Source organism: Schistocerca nitens, chromosome 4 (assembly GCF_023898315.1).
Source record: "Schistocerca nitens isolate TAMUIC-IGC-003100 chromosome 4, iqSchNite1.1, whole genome shotgun sequence".
In the NCBI taxonomy this organism is placed as follows: domain Eukaryota; kingdom Metazoa; phylum Arthropoda; class Insecta; order Orthoptera; family Acrididae; genus Schistocerca; species Schistocerca nitens.
Genome location: NC_064617.1, coordinates 853,985,671 through 854,007,334, shown reverse-complemented (window position 1 = coordinate 854,007,334; position 21,664 = coordinate 853,985,671). Strand labels below are relative to the sequence as shown.

The 21,664-nt window shown below is 39.8% G+C and overlaps 1 protein-coding gene across 1 annotated transcript in view; it reads right to left on the bottom strand.

Annotated features, from left to right (window-relative positions):
• LOC126253295 (zinc finger CCCH domain-containing protein 15 homolog) overlaps positions 1-20,052 on the bottom strand; it is a 44,249-nt gene extending 24,197 nt beyond the window's left edge. The window contains exons 1-3 of the mRNA XM_049954525.1: positions 19,886-20,052; positions 11,376-11,574; positions 11,059-11,294 (exon numbers count right to left, since the gene is read on the bottom strand). Coding sequence (XP_049810482.1) covers positions 11,059-11,294; positions 11,376-11,574; positions 19,886-19,957 — 507 coding nt within the window. The 5' untranslated portion in view covers positions 19,958-20,052. The remainder of the gene's footprint in view (positions 1-11,058; positions 11,295-11,375; positions 11,575-19,885) is intronic.
• Between the last annotated feature and the right edge of the window lie 1,612 nt (positions 20,053-21,664).

Below are 21,664 nucleotides of genomic sequence, written 5' to 3'. Positions count from 1 at the left end.
AACCTGGCGTTTTTTGCATATCTTTTGTTGCAATTTGTCCAGGAGGTCAGCATAGTATTCTCCAGTAATTGTTTGCCCAGTGGGGAGATAAACTACAAACAGAATCCTCTTCTCATCCCAGAGCACTGATGTCATGGCCTTTCCTGCCAAAGGAATTGTCTTTGCTTTCTTTGGTGGCGGAGAATCAGCATGTTTCCACTGCTTTGTTTTGTCTCTGGGGTATAGTAGTGCACCCAAGTTTCATCTGTGGTCACAAACCGGCACAAAAAATCCTGTTCATTTCTGATAAAATGGACCAAACATTGTTCCGCTCTGTCCCTTCTCGTGTGTTTTTGATCCAGCATCAGGAGTCATGGCACCCATCTTGCTGAATTTTTTTAATTTCTAATTCTTCAGTTAAAATGTGATACACCCTTTCAAATAACACCTGGCAAGCATGAGCAATGTCATGCGCTTTCAGTTGGTGATCCTCCATGATCATTTTGCACACTTTTGTAATGATTTCTGGAGTAGTGACACATCTTGGCCGACCACTGCCCAGATCATCATCTAAGCTCTCCGGACCAAATTTAAATTCATTTGTCCTCTTGGCAACAGTTGAATATAAAGTGGCAGAGCCCTCCAGTGTATTCTGGAAATCGGCAAGAATGTCATTTTTTTATACCTTTCTTTACAAAGAACTTACTCACTGCTCGAATCTCGATATTGTTATTATTATTATTGTTATTATTATTATTATTATTATTATTATTTCGCTCCCTTCCCCATCTTCACAAATCACTATGCAAGAGAAAAAACAGAGCCACGTCACCGCCACAGCTCTCTTCCAAGAGCGCTGACATGGCACATGTTTACAGCAACAGTCCAGTGAATATCGCGTGAACAGCTCGTTGTGCTAGCGCTGACCTCTCGTGGTGATTCTGAGAACTTTTCAAACCACCCTCGTACTTATCGTACTTACCTATAACTACTTTATCTTTGAGGGACAGACAGACAGATCAGTGGCACAGCCATGGGAACCCGGATGGCTGCTTCCTATGCCAAGATCTTTTCATAGGTTACTTGGAGGGAGCTTTCCTGGGACCCATCTGCCTTTAGACCCTGATATGATTTAGACACATTGATGACATCTTTGTCATATGGATTCATGGAGAGGCTGACCTTCCAAAATTCTTTGAATCTCTTCAATTCATTTAACCAATTAAATTTCATATGGCCCTATTCCAAATTCCATGTCACACTCCTTGACATTGATTTCATCACCACCAGAGCAGCTACGAACATCTGTTCACATAAGACCTACTAACAAACAACAGTATTACATTTTGATAGTTGCCATCCTCTCCATGTCAAATGATCCCTCCCACACAGCCTTGGCATTCGAGGCAAATATATCTTTTCAGATGCAGAGCCTTTACAGCAATACATTACCATTCTCATATCACAGCATTCACTGGATTCAATTAACACAAAAGCCTAGTAGATCACTAAAAACTTAGGAGTACACCATTTGTCAATCAGTATTATCCTAGTCTTGAATGTATTAATCATCTACCCTGATCTTCCTCAAATCATGCGCTGAAATGAGGTCCATTCAGTCTGACACTTTGCCCGTCAGATCTCGATTATCTTTCCGTCACCCTCCCAATCTCTGCAATATTCTAGTCAGACCCTATGCTCCTTCTGGTCCAATCTCCATAACCTATGCCTCCTACTCCTGTGACTGTGCCCGCTGTAAGACTTGCCGAATGCACCCTCCTACCATCAACTATAGCAGCCCTGTAACTGGCAAAATATATATCATCACAGGGAGATTCAATGTGAGATGACACAGGTCATACACTAGTTGTTATGTCAACACTGTACAGCCTTTTACATTGGCATGGCTACCACTAAGTTATCTGTTAGAATCAACAGGCATAAACAGAGGATGTATACTGACAACACACAATATCCTGTTGCAGATGCCATCTACATTCTTCCCCCTAGACACTAATTTCTTAAATCTCTGCAGTCAGAAACTGGCACTACAATATGTCCTTGGTTCTCGTCACCCACATTGCCTTAATTTATGTTAATTTGTTTGGTCTACGCATTTCTACACAGTAACTGTTTCTTTCTTCACTCCCTTTTAGTTTCCAATACACTTAGCTTTCCACTCTTACTAACTCGTGCTCAGTGTTTTGGGAGTAATCGATGCCTTGTGTATTACCCTGTCTTCTGCCTTAAGCTCTCAGGTTTTCAACTAACACCTTGTGCAGACCCCAACAGTCAGACATCTCATCCCATCCAGTAAGTCTCCCCTGACCAAGGGCTCTGTAACTCGATCCCTTTCCATAAATCCCTCCAGTTCTTTTCTTCCATCCCTCTTCTTTCCTCTTCAACCCTTCTGCTAGAAGAAGGAGCCACTGACTCTGAATGCTTCTGAATTTTAATATCTTTTATGTGTGTCACGCTGCCGCCACTTGGGGAGTAATTTTTTATCTAATCCCTCGCATTATATTTTCAAAAGATGACAAACTGATATTTATAAATCCTGGAAGCATGGCAAAACAAATATATATTGCTTTGGCTGCAGGGACTGATAACAGTGCTCGCTCTCTCTCTCTCTCTCTCTCTCTCTCTCTCTCACACACACACACACACACACACACACACACACACACACACACAAACTGTTAATGAAATTATAAATAGCACAAATTGAATTACCTCCTTGTGCTGTTAATTCAAATGTATCACTGAACACAAACATTTTGAAGCACTACATTACTTTTGCCATCCACTATGCATGACAGATAGCCCCTGCAGCAGGGAAAGATACTTTCCAAAATGGCGCTTTCCAAGAAGATAATAGTTATCTCTAAATATTCCCTATAATTGTCTCGAGGTTGCTGTTCTCTCAAACTGCCTCAAAAACCTGCTACGCACTTGACAGATATTATTCGTCTTATCTTGATACCCACACCTCTCATGCCTCAAAATTTTCTGGCAGTCTACTGACAAAGCACTCACAATAGAAAATAAATGTGATTGTGACTGTTTTTATGAAATAAAAAAAAAGTAAAAAAAAATCAGTTCTTTAGTACAAGGGGCATTTAAAATGAAATCAGTCAGCGGCCTAATTACAGAAACACTACCTGTACGTTAGTAGTATTGACCCTGGCTGTTGAGAAACTTGGTCCACTGTGACAAGGCAGTGAATGGCTGTCTCATAAAATTCCCGGGGCTGTGATGTGAACTAGTTCTGCACGTGCAGATGGACATTGTCATCTGGGACAAATCGTTTTGCCCCTCAGAGCCTTTGTAAGGGGACCAAAAATGGCATATCACAGGAAGAGAGGTCCGGACTGTATGGAGAGTGGCCGAGAACCTTCCATTTGAATTTCTGCAGGAGTGCCGTGGCTATGTTGGCCGTATGACTTTGCAGTGTCGTGGAGCAGAATGACCCCAACGGTGAGATTGCCTGGTTGTTTTGATTTGATCACTTGGCGAAGGGTGCTCAAGGTTTGCAAGTAACGCTGGGCATTCACTGTTGTCCTGTGCTGCAGGAAGTGAATCAGAAGGGGGCCATCTTGGTCAAAGAAGACTGTCAGCATAACCTTTCCCGCACTTGTGAGGATGACGACGTCCAGCTGTATGTGCGGAACTGGTTCACATCGCAGCCCCGGGAACTTTATAAGACAGAAATTCACCACTTTGTGTCCCAGTGGGACAAGTGTCTCAACAGCCAGGGTACTGGTTTCTGTAATTATGCCCCTGGTTCGTTTCCTTTTGAATGCCCCTTATAGCAATAATATTTAAATCTTAAGCACATACTATGTCAAGGTTGACCTTCCATCATCTTTCTGTAGTTGCCTCAATTGCTGATACACAGCTTGAAATTCAGATACTGTTTCTCAACCCTCGAATCAGATTTAGTGTTCTTGCTACACAAATAGCCACTTCCCTCACACACAGAGCGACACACTGATATACAATTAACTCACATGTCCACAAACTGTGAAAACCACCTTTAATGTCTGATAGATGGCAATCGGCTGCCAGTTTCATGAAAGTAATACTTGATTAAATAAATTTTCTTCCATAAATGAACTTAAGACAAAAGTATTGTCCTTGTTATGACAGCTCCCTTCCTTCGAAAGCTAAAGACTACTGGGAGCTTCCAGGATGGGCTGCAAAAGGGAGCAGCTAAGTTTGCTCGGCAGTTTCTCTACATCTTGGGTCACTGACCCATCACATCTTTCAACCAATTTGACATGAATTCATATTCAGTTAGAGAGAGAGAGAGAGAGAGAGAGAGAGAGAGAGAGAGAGAGAGACAACATGCCTACCATACATTAGGTATGAATTAGTTTATCTTACAGAAATAACATTTTGTGAAGCTGATGGTTTTATTTTTATGGATTCTAAAATTCTGAAAGCCCAGGGGCACCACTTTGACTTATCCTACTGAGCCAAAAACTCACACAGCTCACTTACACATGGAGTGGAATCAAACTGAGGATTGGACCAAGAAAAATTATGAAACATTGAAAAATGAGCCGTATAAGAGCTACCCTATAGTGTCATCTTAGGGCTTATTAGCTGCTCCTCCCACATTTCCATTACCCCTCTTCTCCTCCTCAACAAATGTCCAAACTTAACACCAGGCAATATTCTTCCTCAGAGTTCATCAGCAATAGACTTTTTCTCAAATACTCATTAATTATTTCAGTTTAACATTCCACATTGATGGCCAAGATGGAGGATTAACTCAAAGAGTGAAGAATGTGGTAAGGAACAAGCCACAGTGTCATCTAAGGTAACAACTCAATATCACTGAAAAGTTTGTTCTTAAATCATAACCAGATATTGTTTCCTGTGGCGACAGCTATGTCTAAAGTCCGCAAACCACTCTTTGGTGTGTGGTGGACTGTACTTGGGGTACATTTTTGTTCATAAAGATTTGTGAAAAGAATGGATTTCACGAGCTTAGATTTCTATAATCGTCATCTCATTTTGCGAGCTGCATACGGCAGGAAGCAAAATGTTAATTGACTCTTCTCAGAACATACATTGTGGAATTTTAATTGTAAATCTCTTCATCATGAAGAATACCTCTTTTGTAGTGTTTGTACTGAGGTTGGTTAGGCAACGCTGTCTAACTCTTACACTTACTCAATGAACGCGAGATGAAACATGACACTGTTCTTTATATCATCTCTGTCTTCTCTATTAATCCCACCTGGCGAGTGTCCCAGACTGACATGAAAAACCCAAGAACCAGCAAACATAGGTTTTGCAACTTACCCATTTTGTGGGTACATTCTCCTTAGGTTATTAAAAATCTCAGCCTCTGACATACCTTCCTTACAAGTTTTATGTAGCTGTTCCACTTTAAACTCTTCCGAATGCATTCTCCCACATATTTTACAGTTGTGACTTGTTTCCAGTGATAATTTTCATTTAGATAATCAAACACCACTGTGTCTTTTTGTCTATTTACTTGCAGTACATTATAACTAACAGTCAGACCCTGCACGAAGTGTTCATGTTCTATACTACTACTACTACTTGCATTTTACTACAGTTGTCTAGCGTTTTGGGTTTGCTGTTTGCTATACATAATAGAACCGTTTGTGAACCATGTCACAAAGCCTCTGGCAGTATAAAAAACAAACAAACAAAAGCGCAAGCCACCCCCCCCCCCTCCCCACACACACGTATGTTTCACATTCAACAACTACAGCCTATTAAGAAGGGATAGCAGAGACCTGTTTGACAGTAAGACCCAAATCCCATTAAAAACTAGTCCAACATTCCACAACCTCTTATGTTGCTAACTTGGTTGCAGTCTGCAACCCCAATTACTACTTTCCAGAAGTAAGTAGCTGCACCAACAACCTGTATGCTGTGTATGTGGAGTGAACTGTGTTTCACCAGATCACTCTTTGCGGAATTCATGTTGATTATGGCAGAAGACATTTTCAATCTCTAGGAAAGGTCGTAATATACTAACATAAAACTTACTCCTCTGTTCTTCAACAGATTGATGTCAGTGATATGGGCCTACAGTCACACACATCTGCTCGACAACCCTTCTAGAAAAACAAAGTCTTTCACAACAGCGCTGTTGTATAAAATATTGTCTGACTTCTTACCACGTCATTTCAGGGTAAAACTTCGAACTTTAGACGATTACCTCCATTGTCTTCATCAGGAGCAACTGACTATCAAAACTGCTGCTGTTGTGGCCTTATGTAGCTCATAAGAAAGCTTCTGATTGATTGGTAGGTATGTCATGCTGTTACAGATGGTGTCAACATCTGCACTGGTTGTGCTCCTGCTCCTGCTCCTGCCATAGCGTAAACATTTGGACGAATCTCTCTGGCTCTTCTCTGCATTGGGAGCTCACTTCCAAGCATTGCTATGATCACGACCACTGTCTTGGTTGAAGATTTTCTCAGAAAATCTTATTTCTGTGCTGTAATTACAGTCCCAGTATATAGGAGCCCAGGAAAAACTTTTGTTTTGTCAAACAGTATTTTATGTTTGCTTGTGAGGCTGTGCACAGGGGTCACAAATGGTGTGGATGGACCTCTGAAGAAGGTAAAGGAGATGCTACGCCCTGTTAAGGACAGCCTCTGCCTCCAGATCCCTGGGATTTATAACATCCCTTGTGACTGAACAAGCAATTACATCGTTAAGTGCATCTGCACCATTTTCGACCTCCGTGCAGAATGTCATTGACATATTAAAAACCAAGAACTGGAGAAATCTGCAGTTGCTTAACACAGCCTCACAAACATAGAACTGTTTGACAAAACAGAAGTTTTATCGCAGGCTCCTACAAACTGGGACTCTAATTAAATAGTCTGCGGCAACAAGAATGTGTGAGAAAATCTTCAAACGTGACAGTAGATGTAATCTTAGTAGGGCATGGAAGTGAGCTCTTGATCCAAAGGAGAGTCTGAGAGGTTTGTTGTAAAGTTTATGCTACGGCGGGAGTGATGGCACCACCAGCGCAAGTGCTAACACAATCTGTGACAGGTTTATGTAATTACTGACCAATCAGAAACCGTCTTATGGGCTATAGAAGGCCACCACAGCAACAATTTTGACAGTCAGCTGCCCCTGAGGAACAAGGTGGAAGTAATTGTTGAAAGATCTTCAACCAAGACAGTGGACGTAATGGTAGCAATGCTTGGAAGTGAGCTCCCGATGCAGAGAAGAGCCAGAGAGATTCGTCCCAATGTTTACGCTATGGCGGGAGCAGGAGCGTAACCAGTGCAGATGTTGACACCATCTGTGACAGCATAACATACCTACCAACCAATCAGAAGCTGTCTTATGGGCTACATAAGACCACAACATCAGATGTTTTGATAATCAGTTGCCCCTGATAAAGACACTGGAGGTAATCATCGAAAGTTCAAAGTTGTACCCTGAAATGACGTTGTAAGAAGTCAGACAATGTTTTATACAACAGTGCCGTTGTGAAAGACTTTGTTCTTCTAATTGGAGTTCCAGACTGTCACAAAGTGAACAACATAAGAGGTTGCAGAATATTGGACTAGCTGTGTGATTGGATTTGGGACTTCCTTTCCGACAGATCTCAGCTCACCCTTTTTATTAGGAAGAAGTTGTTCAAGACTATTTTAAACAACCCTTCTAGGAAATAGGGATGACCTGGACCCTTTCCAATTTATGTTGGTAACTCATGGATTTCTAGCTGGAGTGACAAAGCTTGCAACTAGATTTCACACTTTTTGCGAGCAGATGCTGGTCTGACCTCTAATGTTCCCTCCTATATGCTGAACACGTGTATTTAAACACACTCAATTCGCCCATATGCAATAAACTAATGCTAGAACTGGAGTGATTTTTTTCACATAATCAACATCAGATCATACAAGGATCCCATCGTACCAAAAGCCTTTCAGTCCTTTTTTTTTTTTTTTTTTTTTTTTTTTTTTTTTTTTTGTCCCTCTGGAGGACTTTAGCTCAAATTAAATCCCTCTATCTCACTGTCACACACACAACAACTAATAATGCATGAAAGCATCGCCGAGAGGAGTGATATTACAGCAATGAATGAAGAAAGATCCATTTGAATTCTATGCATGGGATAAGTTAAAATATACTGATAATGAGATACAGAGTTCATATTTACAGAATGCAGCCAACAGCTTACAGTAATGACACGTTTGTGATTATTAGCTTACCCTCACCGTTAGCCCAAGAATAATGTTGACAGGTAAGTTCAACTCTTTTCAGCCTCTCGCTGCACAACAGGGCACCGACTGATAATTTTGTGCATCTCATGTTTGTCCTTATCATTACTTTTTTTCTTTCTTCTTATTGGTAATCACGCATACCAGTGTAGTACATTCTACCTTCCTATACCTATAACAGAAATCTCTATACCACCTGAAAAACTTTTTCGCCAGGGAAAATTGCTTCCATGATCCCGCCCTAAAATAACTTAGTTCACCTAACCATAACAACATGGATTTAATCATGCATGGGCCCCTCCCCACTATCTGTAATCTTACAATAGTTCAGTTCTTTTATCTTGGCGGTTCGCGCATGCTCGCCCAGACGCGGGAGATTGCTGCGTTGCCAGTTGTGCGCGCCAAGAGAAGCAGCGCCATAGTATAGTTTGCAAACTTACGTTTAGGGGGAAGCGCGCAGTTTATGAAGTAAAGCTGCCACGGCCACATTAACCCTTTCGCTGCTACAGAGACGTGCTCCTCGCATTCCGCGATGTGAGCGATTTTGTCATCATTGCACTGCTCACCTGTGCAGACACATGGTGTTTCGACTGCTTTGACACACTTTATCATTTGATTTCACAAAAACTATTTGGCCCAAAAATTTGATTTTTACACATCTTCTTGACTGATACCTTCTCCCCATAAATGACTTAATTTTGTTTCGCTGTTCAATGCAGTTATTGTGCAGCATTAGATGTAGTAAACCATTGCACAAAATTTTGAAGAGTGTGCAGAGGTAAAAGTCCATAGCGTATACTTTCCGTATGGTGGATTTTAGTTGCCACTAGAAATTTCAAAAAATTACATTCAAACGAGTAAAATTCATGAAGTAAGACACTTCGATATTGTTTTTAAATAAAGAAAATATTAAGCACCGATCAAGGAATGAACTCAGAACCTTTCGCTCAGCAGCCATACACTTTAACCATTACGCTAACGCAGCTCGTCGTTCTATATATCTCCCGGAGGACTTTAAAATATCACGCAAAATACCGACAAACACTGTTGCTATGATTATAAATTACTCACGTTTCGTTGAAGTACAATAGAAAATAAACAATTACCGCCGTTCTTTATTGCGAAAAAGCGGTTAGTGAGAATGATACAAACACCTTTCCTTGCTATCGCCTGAATTAGGAGGCTTATTGCTTGTTTGGCTTAATTAATTAATAGAATATGAAGCAATTGGCATAAAGAATGCTTTTTCCAAACTTTCTATAAAAGAAAGTCTACTATCAAGACATTGCTTTTGTTCAATTACTTTATTTATGACTGAACGTTTCTAAAACTGAAGACACTCGTCCGTGCTCTGCACTGCAGTCGAGCTCTGGCAACGTAGTTCTCTGTTCATTGGCTGACTGTGTTTTGTGACGTCAGATGCGCAGAACGAACCTAAACTAGGTCGCCATCATAAATGACACGCACTTTAATTAGCTCTGCTCACCTTAGCTCCCCCACTCCCTTGAGATGCAGGTGGGGTGTATTGAAACCTCACCTCCCAATATCCCAACTGGCGCCAGTGCAATGTATATCCAATTACAGTCATCAATTCAGTTTCCAGCTCTTTATTAACTCAATGCAAAGCATTGCCAAGGCAAGATTGTTCAGGTATTGAACACCTCAACCATGTGCACATTTGGATTAACAGTTAAGAAAGCAATTATGTTCCAGTTATTACATATACATCTTGTCCCTCCCCAAGATTTACCTACCCTACACAATCTAGTACTATAATGTAACAATCTGTAGTGATGGCTTGAAATTCTTGCATATGACCCTGAATCTTGTGTCACCTGATTAAGAGTTTCATCCAATTTCCTCAGTGAACAACTATGAAACTTAAAATTAAAAATAAAGGAACAGAAACTTACAAATTGTTTAGGACTCACTGAAAAGCAGAAGTGCTGCATTATCAGTAGGTACACAAACAAACAGAACAGAGCTTGTATAGTTCTCTCTCTCTCTCTCTCTCTCTCTCTCTCTCTCTCTCTCTCTCTCTCTCACACACACACACACACACACACACACACACACACACACACACACACACACACACTGGCGTGTACATGGTATGACAACCAATCAGCTAGCAACTAGAATGAATGGCCACCACCAAACTGCTGTTGCCAAAAACAAGGTGGACCACCCAGTGGCACAAGATGCAGCAGAGTATGACATATGGGATGATGGGTTGTCAGTGGCTGGTTCACAACCTGTGCCGCCCCCCCCTCCCCACACACACACACACAGTTACAGGAGCGAAGGATGTGCTGTAGAGATAGCTCCCATCTGCGTAGCTCAGAAAAGCTGGTGGTGGTGGGGAGGACCCAGATGGCACAGGTTGTGAACCAGCCACTGACATCCCATCATCCCATATGTCATACTCTGCTGCATCTTGTGCCACTGGGTGGTCCACCTTGTTTTTGGCAACAACAGCTTGGTGGTGGCCATTCATTCTAGTTGCTAGCTGGTTGGTTGTCATACCATGTGCACGCCAGACACACACACACACACACACACACACACACACACACAGAGAGAGAGAGAGAGAGAGAGAGAGAGAGAGAGAGAGTGCGTGCACATGCACACGTGCATTTTTCCTACAGCTAGAAAAAGGAAGCACATTCTGAAAGCCAGCCAAGCTCTGTTCCTTTTGCTTGTGTACCTATCAATGACACAGCACTTCTGCCTTTCGTTGTCTCCTTGATTCCCAAAAAATTCTGAACAAGGAAAAGAAACTACATTTCCACCAGAAAAATACTGACAATGTAAATGCTTGAGTGTTATTTTAATTACTTACAATATCAGTTGGAGGCATTTTCCTTTCTTGTTCACCGTGCTTTTTTTCAACAACCTCTTTCAGTTTTTCTTCATCCCAATTCTCCATTGTATCTTCATCATCACGCATGTCTACATACATACTACGCTTCTCTGCTTTACGTTCTAATGATAAATCGTGGGAAAATTTACATTTATCTCCCTTTGTACACTGGCCTTGCTTAAAAAATGCACACAACACAGACTTGGGATCTATACCTGAAATTTTAAAAAAATGTTTTAATGAATAAACAAGATTTAAAACAGTTCTCAGTGGGTTCATTATTGTTAAAACTTTACCTTTCTCAACTTTCTGTGTTGAAACTGGTTTAAATAACATATTCATTTCTTTCTGTTCCTTCAGTTTCTTTTCTTTTTCTTGTTTCTTGAGTTCATCATTCTTCTTTGCAGCACCAGCATTTTTAACTTGATGCTGCACTTGTTGGATAAACTTCTGCTGTTTTGCACCTTTTTTATTTTTTAGACCAAATGTTTTATCCTGCAAGAAAGAGAGCAAATTTACTTTTTGTACAAAATGTGTTTATTACTTTAAATTGATTTTTATTCGATGAGACTAAAGGGCAAACAAACCAAACTAGCTTTTGATTCATGGTTTGGACTCTTGCTAAAGATTATTATTTTTGCCTTTGCCTTACATAATTAATATAACTGGACATCCCATATATAAACCACAGACAGTATATTATGTCTTATCATTTCACCCAAATGAATTGCGGAATAACGGATGATTACTGGACATGTAAGTGAAGAAAGAGCTAAAAGTCAATGCAGTTGCCTTTCTTGGGCAAAACTACTGTATTAAAAAGTATTTTTAAATCATTTCCCTGATAAGCACTAAAAATAGACTACTTCGAGATGAAGAGAATTTCTCATGCTACAATAACCTAAAGCACAAAATAAGCTCTTTTCTGGAGCAGACGACAACAATAAGAGCTGCTACACAGAGAGAAAGTGATAAAAATGGCAGTAGTTTATGGACAAGTAGGCCGAAGTGTTATCCTGTGATGGTTCAACACCACTGCAGGATATATATTTAGAATTATATTAATACCTTCAGCTGCTAACGGGTGTTGATCTATATCAACGGGGACAGGTGAAAATGTGTGCCCCGACCAGGATCTCCTGCTTGCATGGCGCACACACACTATCCATCTGAGCCACCAAGGGCACAGAGGATAGTGCGACTGCAGGGACTATCCCGCACACGCCTCCCAAGAGACCCACATCCTCGCCTCGTATGTCCACACACTACATTCGTAGTGTCCCACCCCAACACACTCATTACTCGTGGAAGACATTCTTACCAAGGCCCGTAAGAGTTCGGGGAATATGTGTGCATCTGCACATGTCCAAAAGAACAGACACCATACCCATATAAGTATACCTAGAAGTAGGTGGACTTTAACAACATGCTACCAAAAACACAGGAAACACTTAAGATTTTAACCACAGAACCATGTTGATATTGTTGGAAAAGTTAAAAGTATACCGACTACTAATATAGAGCGAGGTAACATCTTAACGAATTATGAGTAGCTAAGTCAAACAATAATGTGAGTTTTGCACAGGTTTTGCTACAAAATGAGAATCCCTGATTTGCTAGTGCTGTAGAATGAAGCTAGTTTCTTCATAGTTGTGAGATGGCTTGTTTGTGCAAGCCCAGTAGATATTATTGGAAGATGGTGGTATACTGCTAATGTAGCAGAATATAAAGGGTAATGATAAGATGATCATGTTGTTATCAGAATTTACACAGTGGTTGTACTATACAGAAGATAGTTTCTAAAGTTAACAAAGTCGGCCAATCGTATTTCAAGGTTAAATTCAGAATTCATCAACAAAATATTTTAAAAAACGAAATAAAGCTGTCTAACTCCAAGTATGATTTGAACACTGCTTTCTTTAAGAAAGGTGATAAGAGAGATGACAATAACTACCGACCTGTTTCACTGCTGCCATCATTTTCCAAAATTTTTCAAGAATGTGATGTATTCTAGAACAGCATCTCACCTCAGTAAATCAAAATCTGGATATCTGAAGGGTTACTCTACTGAGAACGCCATTTACATGTTTACTCAGCAGATTTCTCAAGCATTAAATAATAAAATAGTACCAGTTGGTATTTTCTGGACCTATGAGAGGCATCTGACTGTATGACAATATTCTCCTATGTAAACTGAAGTTTTATGGGACTGATGGTGTAGCTAACAAATGGATAATGACACAGCGTACGAAAAGAATTCAGAAATTTGTAGTTAGTAATTCACCAACATTACACAATTCCAAAAGGGGAGAAATCATGTATGGGGTTCCCAAGACTCAATCATAGGTCCACTGTTGTTCTTCATATATGTAAACGATCTTCCATCTAGTATACAACAGGCAGAATTAATCTACATTGCAGATGACACTAGTATCCTAAACAATCAAAGCATACATACAGAAACAGAATAGTGGTAAATGAAGCTCTTAAAAGTATTACTGACCGATTTTCTGCGAAAGTCTCGTTCTCAATTTCAAAAACTCACACCATATTCAATTCTGCACATCTTGGGGTACTACACCAATTATAAGTGTAACACATAACAAGGAACTACAAAATTCTTAGGTGTCCATATTGATGAGAATTTAAATTGGAAACAGCACATTTTGGAACTCGTAAAACAACTGACCTCAGACTCATTAGTGCTTAAAATCATTGCAAAATTTTGGGCCAGAAAAATCTGTAAATTGACATAATTTGCTTATTTTCAGTCAATTATTATCTTTATCTTCTAAATTAATCTTCCAGACACTTGTTTAAGGATTTGAGCATTCTGACTACTGCTTCACAGTATATTTATTCCATCCTGAAGTTCTCTGTAAATGATGCAATACAGTTCAGAAGGAACAATGAAAACCAGAAGCAAAAATGACATTAATTACTCCACATTAAGGTTTTAGCACAAAAATGGGTGCACACTGCTGCAAACACAAAATTTTTGATTGCTTACTCAATGATATAATATGTCTGTCTGACAGCAAAGAAAGGTTGCATGTCTACTCTAAGAGTCCATGTCACATAGTGATTGAACTGGCTCAGGAGGGTCAACAAAGGTGTCCAATCCTGCCCCTTTGGCTTTGACCCGTGGCGTAAGGGGGGGTGTTGTGTGTGACATCACACAGTTTAGTTTATGAGTATGTTGTGTTTATAGATGTCATTTTGTTGCAATGGGTGGTGCCTTCTGGTGGTGTGTTTGTGGTTTGTGTGTTATATTGGGTTCATTTTGGTACTGCTGTTCATCCTGCAAGGTATTGGTTTTGACTGTACTATGACAGGTGTTGGTTTCAGTGAGTGAACAATTTAGTTTTTGTTGTGTCTCAGCTATTGTACTGCTGTTTGCTGTATGCCATGTGTTAATTTGTTTAATTTAATTTGTGGCTGCTTTCGTTAGGTATGGATATGACGGATAAATACAACAGTGAACGTTTGCGTGAGGACATGGGGGACAATGCATAGTCCCTTATAAAATTTTTGCAACTGTATGGGCTGCTGGCAGAAGTGGTTAGGTGTGGCGTGTGTCAGCAGGAAATGTGGTTGGCACAAGTTCCTGCATCTCGGACCACGGACAGCTACATGTGGCGGTGCCATAGGAACAACATATGGCGCTCCATAAGGCGTTGTACCTGGTTCGAGAGGTCTAGGTTGGGCATGCGAGAGATTGTGTTGATGACGTATTATTTTTGTTACAGATTCTCTCACGGTTTTTGTGTGCAGGAAGATTGGTGTGAGTGAGAGGACAGTTCTTGGGTGGTTGTCATTTTGTAGGGAAGTGTGTTCTGAATATATTTACTACAGGGGTAAGTTGGGTGGGGCCGGGGTGGTGGTGGAGGTTGACGAGTTGCAGTTTGGGAAGAAGCAGTACGGGAGGGGTAAGTCTCTGGTTTGTTTATGGGTTTGGGGGGGCTTGTAGCTGGGGGTGGTTTTTCAGAGTGCATTTTTAGGGTTTTGGAGGGGTGGACGAAAAGGGAATTGGTGGGATTAATTGAGGAGCTTATTGAAGAAGGCAGTACAGTAATTTCAGATGCTTTTTCATCTTATAGGGAGTTGGGCGAAAGGCGGTATCTGCATTTAGTAGCTACCCAAAGTTTGGAATTCAAAAATTATGAGACTGGGGCTTGTACAAATACGAGGGGTTTTGGGGGCGGTTAAGTCAGTTATTGGGAGTGGGAAGAGGTGCTCTTCTTGCCTTCACTCTCATTTAGATGAGCACTGTTGGCAGAAGAGTGTCCCAGAGGGCTACTGCATTTTTAGGTTTTTTTAAGGGCAACTAGTAAAATGTATAGGCTGAAGATGGCTGGTTAAGGTGGTGTTGTGAGGGTGGGTGGCTGTGGCTTGTTTGGGGGGGGGGGGGCTTATAGTTGGTAATGTTTGTGGAGGTAGGTGGGTGGGGAGGTGGTGGTTGTTTTGGGATTATGTTGTGAAGGATCTATTTTGTTGCAGTTGTTGTTGAGTTGTTGCATGCAAATGAGATTTTTTTTTGTTTGTTTGTTTTTATTTGTTGATGGGTCTTTGATTTTGGTAGGAGGGTTGAGGTTGGGGTGGTGGTGGGTTGGGAGTTTCTTTTGGTTGTAATGTGTGTGTGTGTGTGTGTGCCGGAACTTTTTTTGAGATAAGTAGTCGTTCTTTTTGGTGTATTTTTTGGGTGTTATGATGGTTCATGGGGTACTTCTGTGTTGTTTGGTTGGTGGAATCGGTGTTTTGGTATTGCGAGTTCCTGTGGATCTATATAGGTGAAGGGAAGTGTCCTATTCCAATGCGTGGTCTTAGCTATGGGTGTTTTGGTATCGTGTGCTGCTGTTGACCTATACAGGTGAAGGGAAATGTCAGATTCCGATGTGTGGTTGTAGCTATGGGTGTTTTGGTATCGTGAGCTGCTGTTGAGCTATGCAGATCAAGGGATACGTTCAATTCCAGTTCTGCTTGTCTAGGTGTTGGTTTTGTGGTACCAATAGTTGTGGCGGTGGTGTAATTTTTGGAGGACTGACAATTGCAGTTGAGCTATATAGGTTATGGGGAGTGACCAATTCCAGAGGATATTGCGTGTAGGGGAATTTGGGAATTTTGTGTTGTCAGTTTATTTCGTCATTTTGTATCATTTGTATGGTGGTCTGTGTTAATATGTGTTTAAATTTAGTTTGTCCCCACCCAAAAACCCACAATTTCCCAGCTTGTCCCATTAGTTTGATTATATTTTTGGAGGAAGATGTGTGTGTTGGTTTCTCGATTTATTTTCATCTTTGTTGTCAAGTTTACATAATGACATCATAGGTGCCATATTGGAGTCGTAGTGAATGGCTGTTTTCGCCATATTGGTGACGTCATGGGTCAAAGTAGACGGGTGGAATCTGACGCTTCTGTATTCCCGATGATGATGAACAATAGGGCCTTAACTAAGCACTGATAAATCAATGGTTTCCCAACAATTATATTTTATTCACATATTACACAGGTTGTACACTGTCTATTAGCACAACCACAGGGTCTAACACAGATGAACAATTTGTCTTTGACAATTTCAGTATCTCTTATAGGCACCACCAACTGCATTGCAGTCTTGCAAGTGTTTACAATATTATAAAAATAAAAAATAACAAAGTTTTGAACATGGACGCTTGGTTCAGTGACCATTTATAAATTAAAATTGAAATAAATGAGCCCTCTGTCACAATTTTTAGTCTAAAGCCCTTTTGGCCCGTTTTTTATTTTACATGCGACATGTAATACTGTCTCTGTCTTGTATTGTTAGTCAGTACTAACACTTTTATATTAAAAAATTCTTTTTCCATAAATGTGTAATTATGTTATAGGTCACTTTAAACTTTTAATTTTGATGAAGGCACTCTTAGAAGTGTTGACAGCTGGTTAATGAGACTAAAAATTGTGACAGAGGGCTAATTTGTTTCAATTTTAAAATAAACAGAAATAATTTCCATAATGAATCTTTCATTCTACAGCGCAGTCTGCCTTTGCCTCTAACAGGTTCAAGTCTGTAAAAGTGTTGCCCACAGAAAAAAAGATTCTGGCATAGTGCCTAATTCCAGTAAAGAATTTTAATCTACCACAAAGTTTCAGAAAACATTTTGCTTACTGAAAATCGTAAAACCTGAAATGAGATTGACTTATTGGAATAACAGAAGATGGGAGCTGCTAGAGACATGCAAAAAAGAAGCTGGAAAAGTAGCTTCACATATTTATTTTTACTGATTTTGTTGTATTGACAATATCTGTGTCAAGATTAATTTGTGGCCGAGATCATGATTTATAAGGATTACGGTTTCACAGGCAGTGCCTTGCAATTACACAGCAACAAGTAAATGCCTCGCAGTCAGACTCAGAGCAACGTATAACTGCTTACTTACATACCTTCTGAGCTCCAGCAAAAGAAAGTAAACTGGATTTGGGTCACAATAAGGCACATAATTTTAACGTATTATAAAAGGATCCCTGCAGTTTGAGTATAAAGTCAGTAGCAAAACATTAACTCAGTAAAACTATTGAAAGTTATGGTCAATTTTAACTTCCTATGAAGATGCTAGTCCAGTGGCAGAGCAGGGGAGCCTCTAAGAAGATATGGAGAAGAAATAGTGACTAGTTGAAGGAAGTTGTCAGACAGTGGGGAATGCGCAAGCTGAATGACTGATAGTGCACTGCTAGTGAACTACAGGGACCTGAGTGAGTCACAGAATTATATTATCTCAGAAGTAACCAATACACAGGCCCTGATCTCCCAGGACTTGTATTGCTGGGATAACTACAAAGTAAAATTTTGAAGGTATGCTGATCCTTCATTAGCAGTGTCCTTGGTTACTTGTTTAACATATCTTTTATCTTTTCATGTAAGTGTTTGTGTACATTGAGGAGTACAATCTCAGTACCTCTCTGGACTTGTTTTCCTGATTTGGTTATACATCAAAACCAGTCATCACAGGTCTACCATTTGTGTGACTTGAGATTAAAATATGTAACAAAAATTTACAGTATGATCACTGTTTTTCACCTAAGGCATCGTAAACTGATCGTTACTTTCCTCCAGGAGTGCTAGTCTGCAAGGTTTGCAGTAGAGCTTCTGTGAAGTTTGGAAGGTAGGAGATGAGGTACAAGCAAAATTTAAAGCTGTTAGGACAGGTTGCAAGTCATGCTTGGGTAGCTCAGATTGTGGAGCACTTGCCCACTAAAGGCAAAGGTCCAGAGTTCAAGTCTTAGTCTGGCACACAGTTTTAATCTGCCAGGAAGTTTCATGATTGTTACTGGTCTGCAGAGAAACTAATACTGGCTAACAAAGAATGACGTAAAGGACTGTTTCACTTAGACATAACTTATTTGATTAACACACTCACAAATGCTAACATAATGAATAGGCATCACTATTGTGATATTCTGCAACAGAAAATTTCACCATGAGTTTGATCTACGGAACATTTCATAAATAGTTTGAGAAACTGCTTTCTGTGGGAGCAGTAGGTGTATAGCAAAGAAAAAGTAGACCAGGAGTGGGATGGGGGAGGAGAAAGATGTAGAGGATGATATCAAACCAATAACTCTATGAATAAGCTAAAAATCATATCTAGGTCCTCCAGCCACACATAACTGATCTTAGGTGTAAGTCCTTTTGTGTAATATACAACACCCCATCGACAATGATGTCACTAGAGGAAGCATGGTTGTAATTGGGCAACATTTGCCACATGTTCCAAAGCTCATCTGAACGAATCATTTATTGAATTGATATGGAAAGAGTAAGTTACAGGTAATGTACACATGACCAGTATTAAAGTTAGTCAACACATTGTTAGTGCAACTAAACTTAACATTATTATTATTTTACTGGCTATCAGATTTCACCTAGACATTCGTCAATGGAATAAAAATAGACAAGGAGAAATTACTTTAAATTAGATTTAGCACTTGCTTCGCTACCTGACGGGCATTTTACGTTACTGGGCAAATTATTCAATATTTTTGTTGCTGCATGCTGAAATACTTTCTGAGCCACTGACAGCTTTAACAATGGGTAATAAAGGTCGTTGTATAGGAATCAAAGTTAGTCGTACTCCTTTCGGAAAAACCACTCACGTAAGAGATATACAGAAAAGACAAAAATCTTTAATTTGATGGTGGGACGGCAATTTCACACTAAACTGTTCTAAATGCGATGCGGACACATTAACCACTTGGCCTACGTCATTTTGTTGGGCTGGATCATGTGGACGTGCAGTTGTTTCAACAAACTTTTATCGTGACTTTTAACGTAACTTAGCCCTTTGAAAAATTTTACATGTTCGAAAAAATATCATTTTGTACTGCGATTTCGATTCCATATAAAAACTTCAACATTGCAACCGATCACTTAAGCTACTTTCACATCTGAGAATGCAAGGACATGCCTACTAGAATGACATGTTTCCTAGTACGGCAATATAGTGTTATTGCAGGCATACTTCAGTTCTAAGAACTTTTCTGGTGATTCAAGGATAATGATACCTTACGAAAATACGATTTCCCGAATCCAAATAGGGAGTAGTATGTTACGCCGCCACATTTGAAAAAAATGTCACGTCGTTTATCTGTTCTACCAATAAAAATCACTCAAAATACAAAGCATGTCAAGCATGATTTAAATAAATAAAACGAATCTTCAATTATTTTAGCCAGATGTGCTCTAAAGCTAATAAATAAACACAATAAAACAGCTGTTATAGGTTAACAGGTAAAACTCGATTTGCGTGCACAGCATAATCATACATACTTCTATAACTTTCTCCTTCTTCTTTTCGACCGTCTTTTTACTAGGTTGGGCAGGTTTGGCTTTAGGTGGCATTGCATTAAAGATTTGTAAACACCAACATCCACAAATTCGAGCAAGTGTAACTACACTGCAAAGCACACCACATGCACAGAATATATTCACTATTCAGTCACCCAAATCCATCTATCGCGACTGAATGCACAACGATTGCTGTATCACTATATCGATTGTATAGAAAAAGGTATAGTTGTAACAGAAGTGCACACTGCACGTGTTGTACACGACAGTTCACGGTGGTAGTTCTTTTTGACTTAATGAAATGCTTTTTGTCCCATTGAGGCAGAAAGGAAAATCGTGATTGAGGAAAGCACAGGACGTGGACGCGGAACCAGTCTGCATGTGTGTTATCCCGAAGAAGTGCAAAATCGACTATGATATGATACAGATACAATTAAAAATGTCTTGTAAAACTCAGATTAGAGACTGATAAAACAGTGACAACTAAAACATCTGTCACGTTATAATATTCACAATGTAATGCTCCTCACAGGAAAATCATACAGCCTAGGTCGATAATGCGTAATACAAGTGCTCACTATCTTTCTGAGCTCAACATCCTTCTCATCATAAGGGGATGCCCACTCAGTTTCCTTAGACAGACAGTTCTGACGACGTGGAGATTTAACAGTGGGATAGAAAGATGGACATATAGTTCGAAAATGGCTTGCAAATGTGGATGGTATTGGTAATGGGACTTTACAAGATATGACCTGCATCTCAACGTGCAGATGGAACGACGTAGAGATTTAACAGTGGGATAGAAACATGGTCATATAGCCCGAAAATGGCCTGCAAATGTTGATGGTATTGGTAACTGGGACTTTACAAGATATGACCTGCATCTCATTAGGAAAGAAAGGCGTAAATTGGCTGGGATGATAGCACAATCTTTAAGGGGGGGAGGGGGACTGAAACTCATGGGAGTACTAATTTTTTAGGCTAATATCAGTGTCCAATCATCGAATATTGATTGAAATTAATCTTAATGAGAAGCTCAGACAGGCAGTATTAGAAATGTTAAAATATCACAAGATTCTCATGAAAGAACAGTGTAAAATAATGCTTGTTAGTGGCAAGATTCTCACAAAAGCACAGTGAAAAGTAATGTTTATATATTGCATCAGAATATCAGAGGATTACTAAACAAAGTGTATGAGCTTCTTGTTTATTTAGAAGATTTAGAAACTGAGGGTGGAACAGATGATGCACTTTGCCTCTCTGAACATCATATAACTTCAGATGTGGGAAAGGTAAATCTAGGTTGGTATAAGCGTTCAGCACATGTAGGTAAAGACACTATGGAGAGAGGAGGAGTTGCTATATATGTTAACATTATCATAGTGTGAAAACTTCAGAAACTAAAAATTTTGTGTACAGCAACTTATAACAGCATGTGCATGTGAGCTTCAACTAAGTAATGGTACTTTTATAATTCCAGCTGTGTATAGGTCCCCATTGGGAAATTTTCAGCCATTTATTAAAAACTCGGATCCTTTGTTGTGCTATCTGGCAGACAGAGGGAAGAAATTTATTGTTTGTAGGAATGTCAATATAGATTTTCTGAAAGGGTCCAATAGAAAGCTTGACCTTTAAGTACTACTTGGTTCTTTCAATTTGATGTCAGTTACTGGTTTTTCTACTCCAGTAGTACAGGAAAGCAGCACACTGATGGAAAATGTTTATATACCAAGATAAATTTCATTAAATAAAAACTTTTCC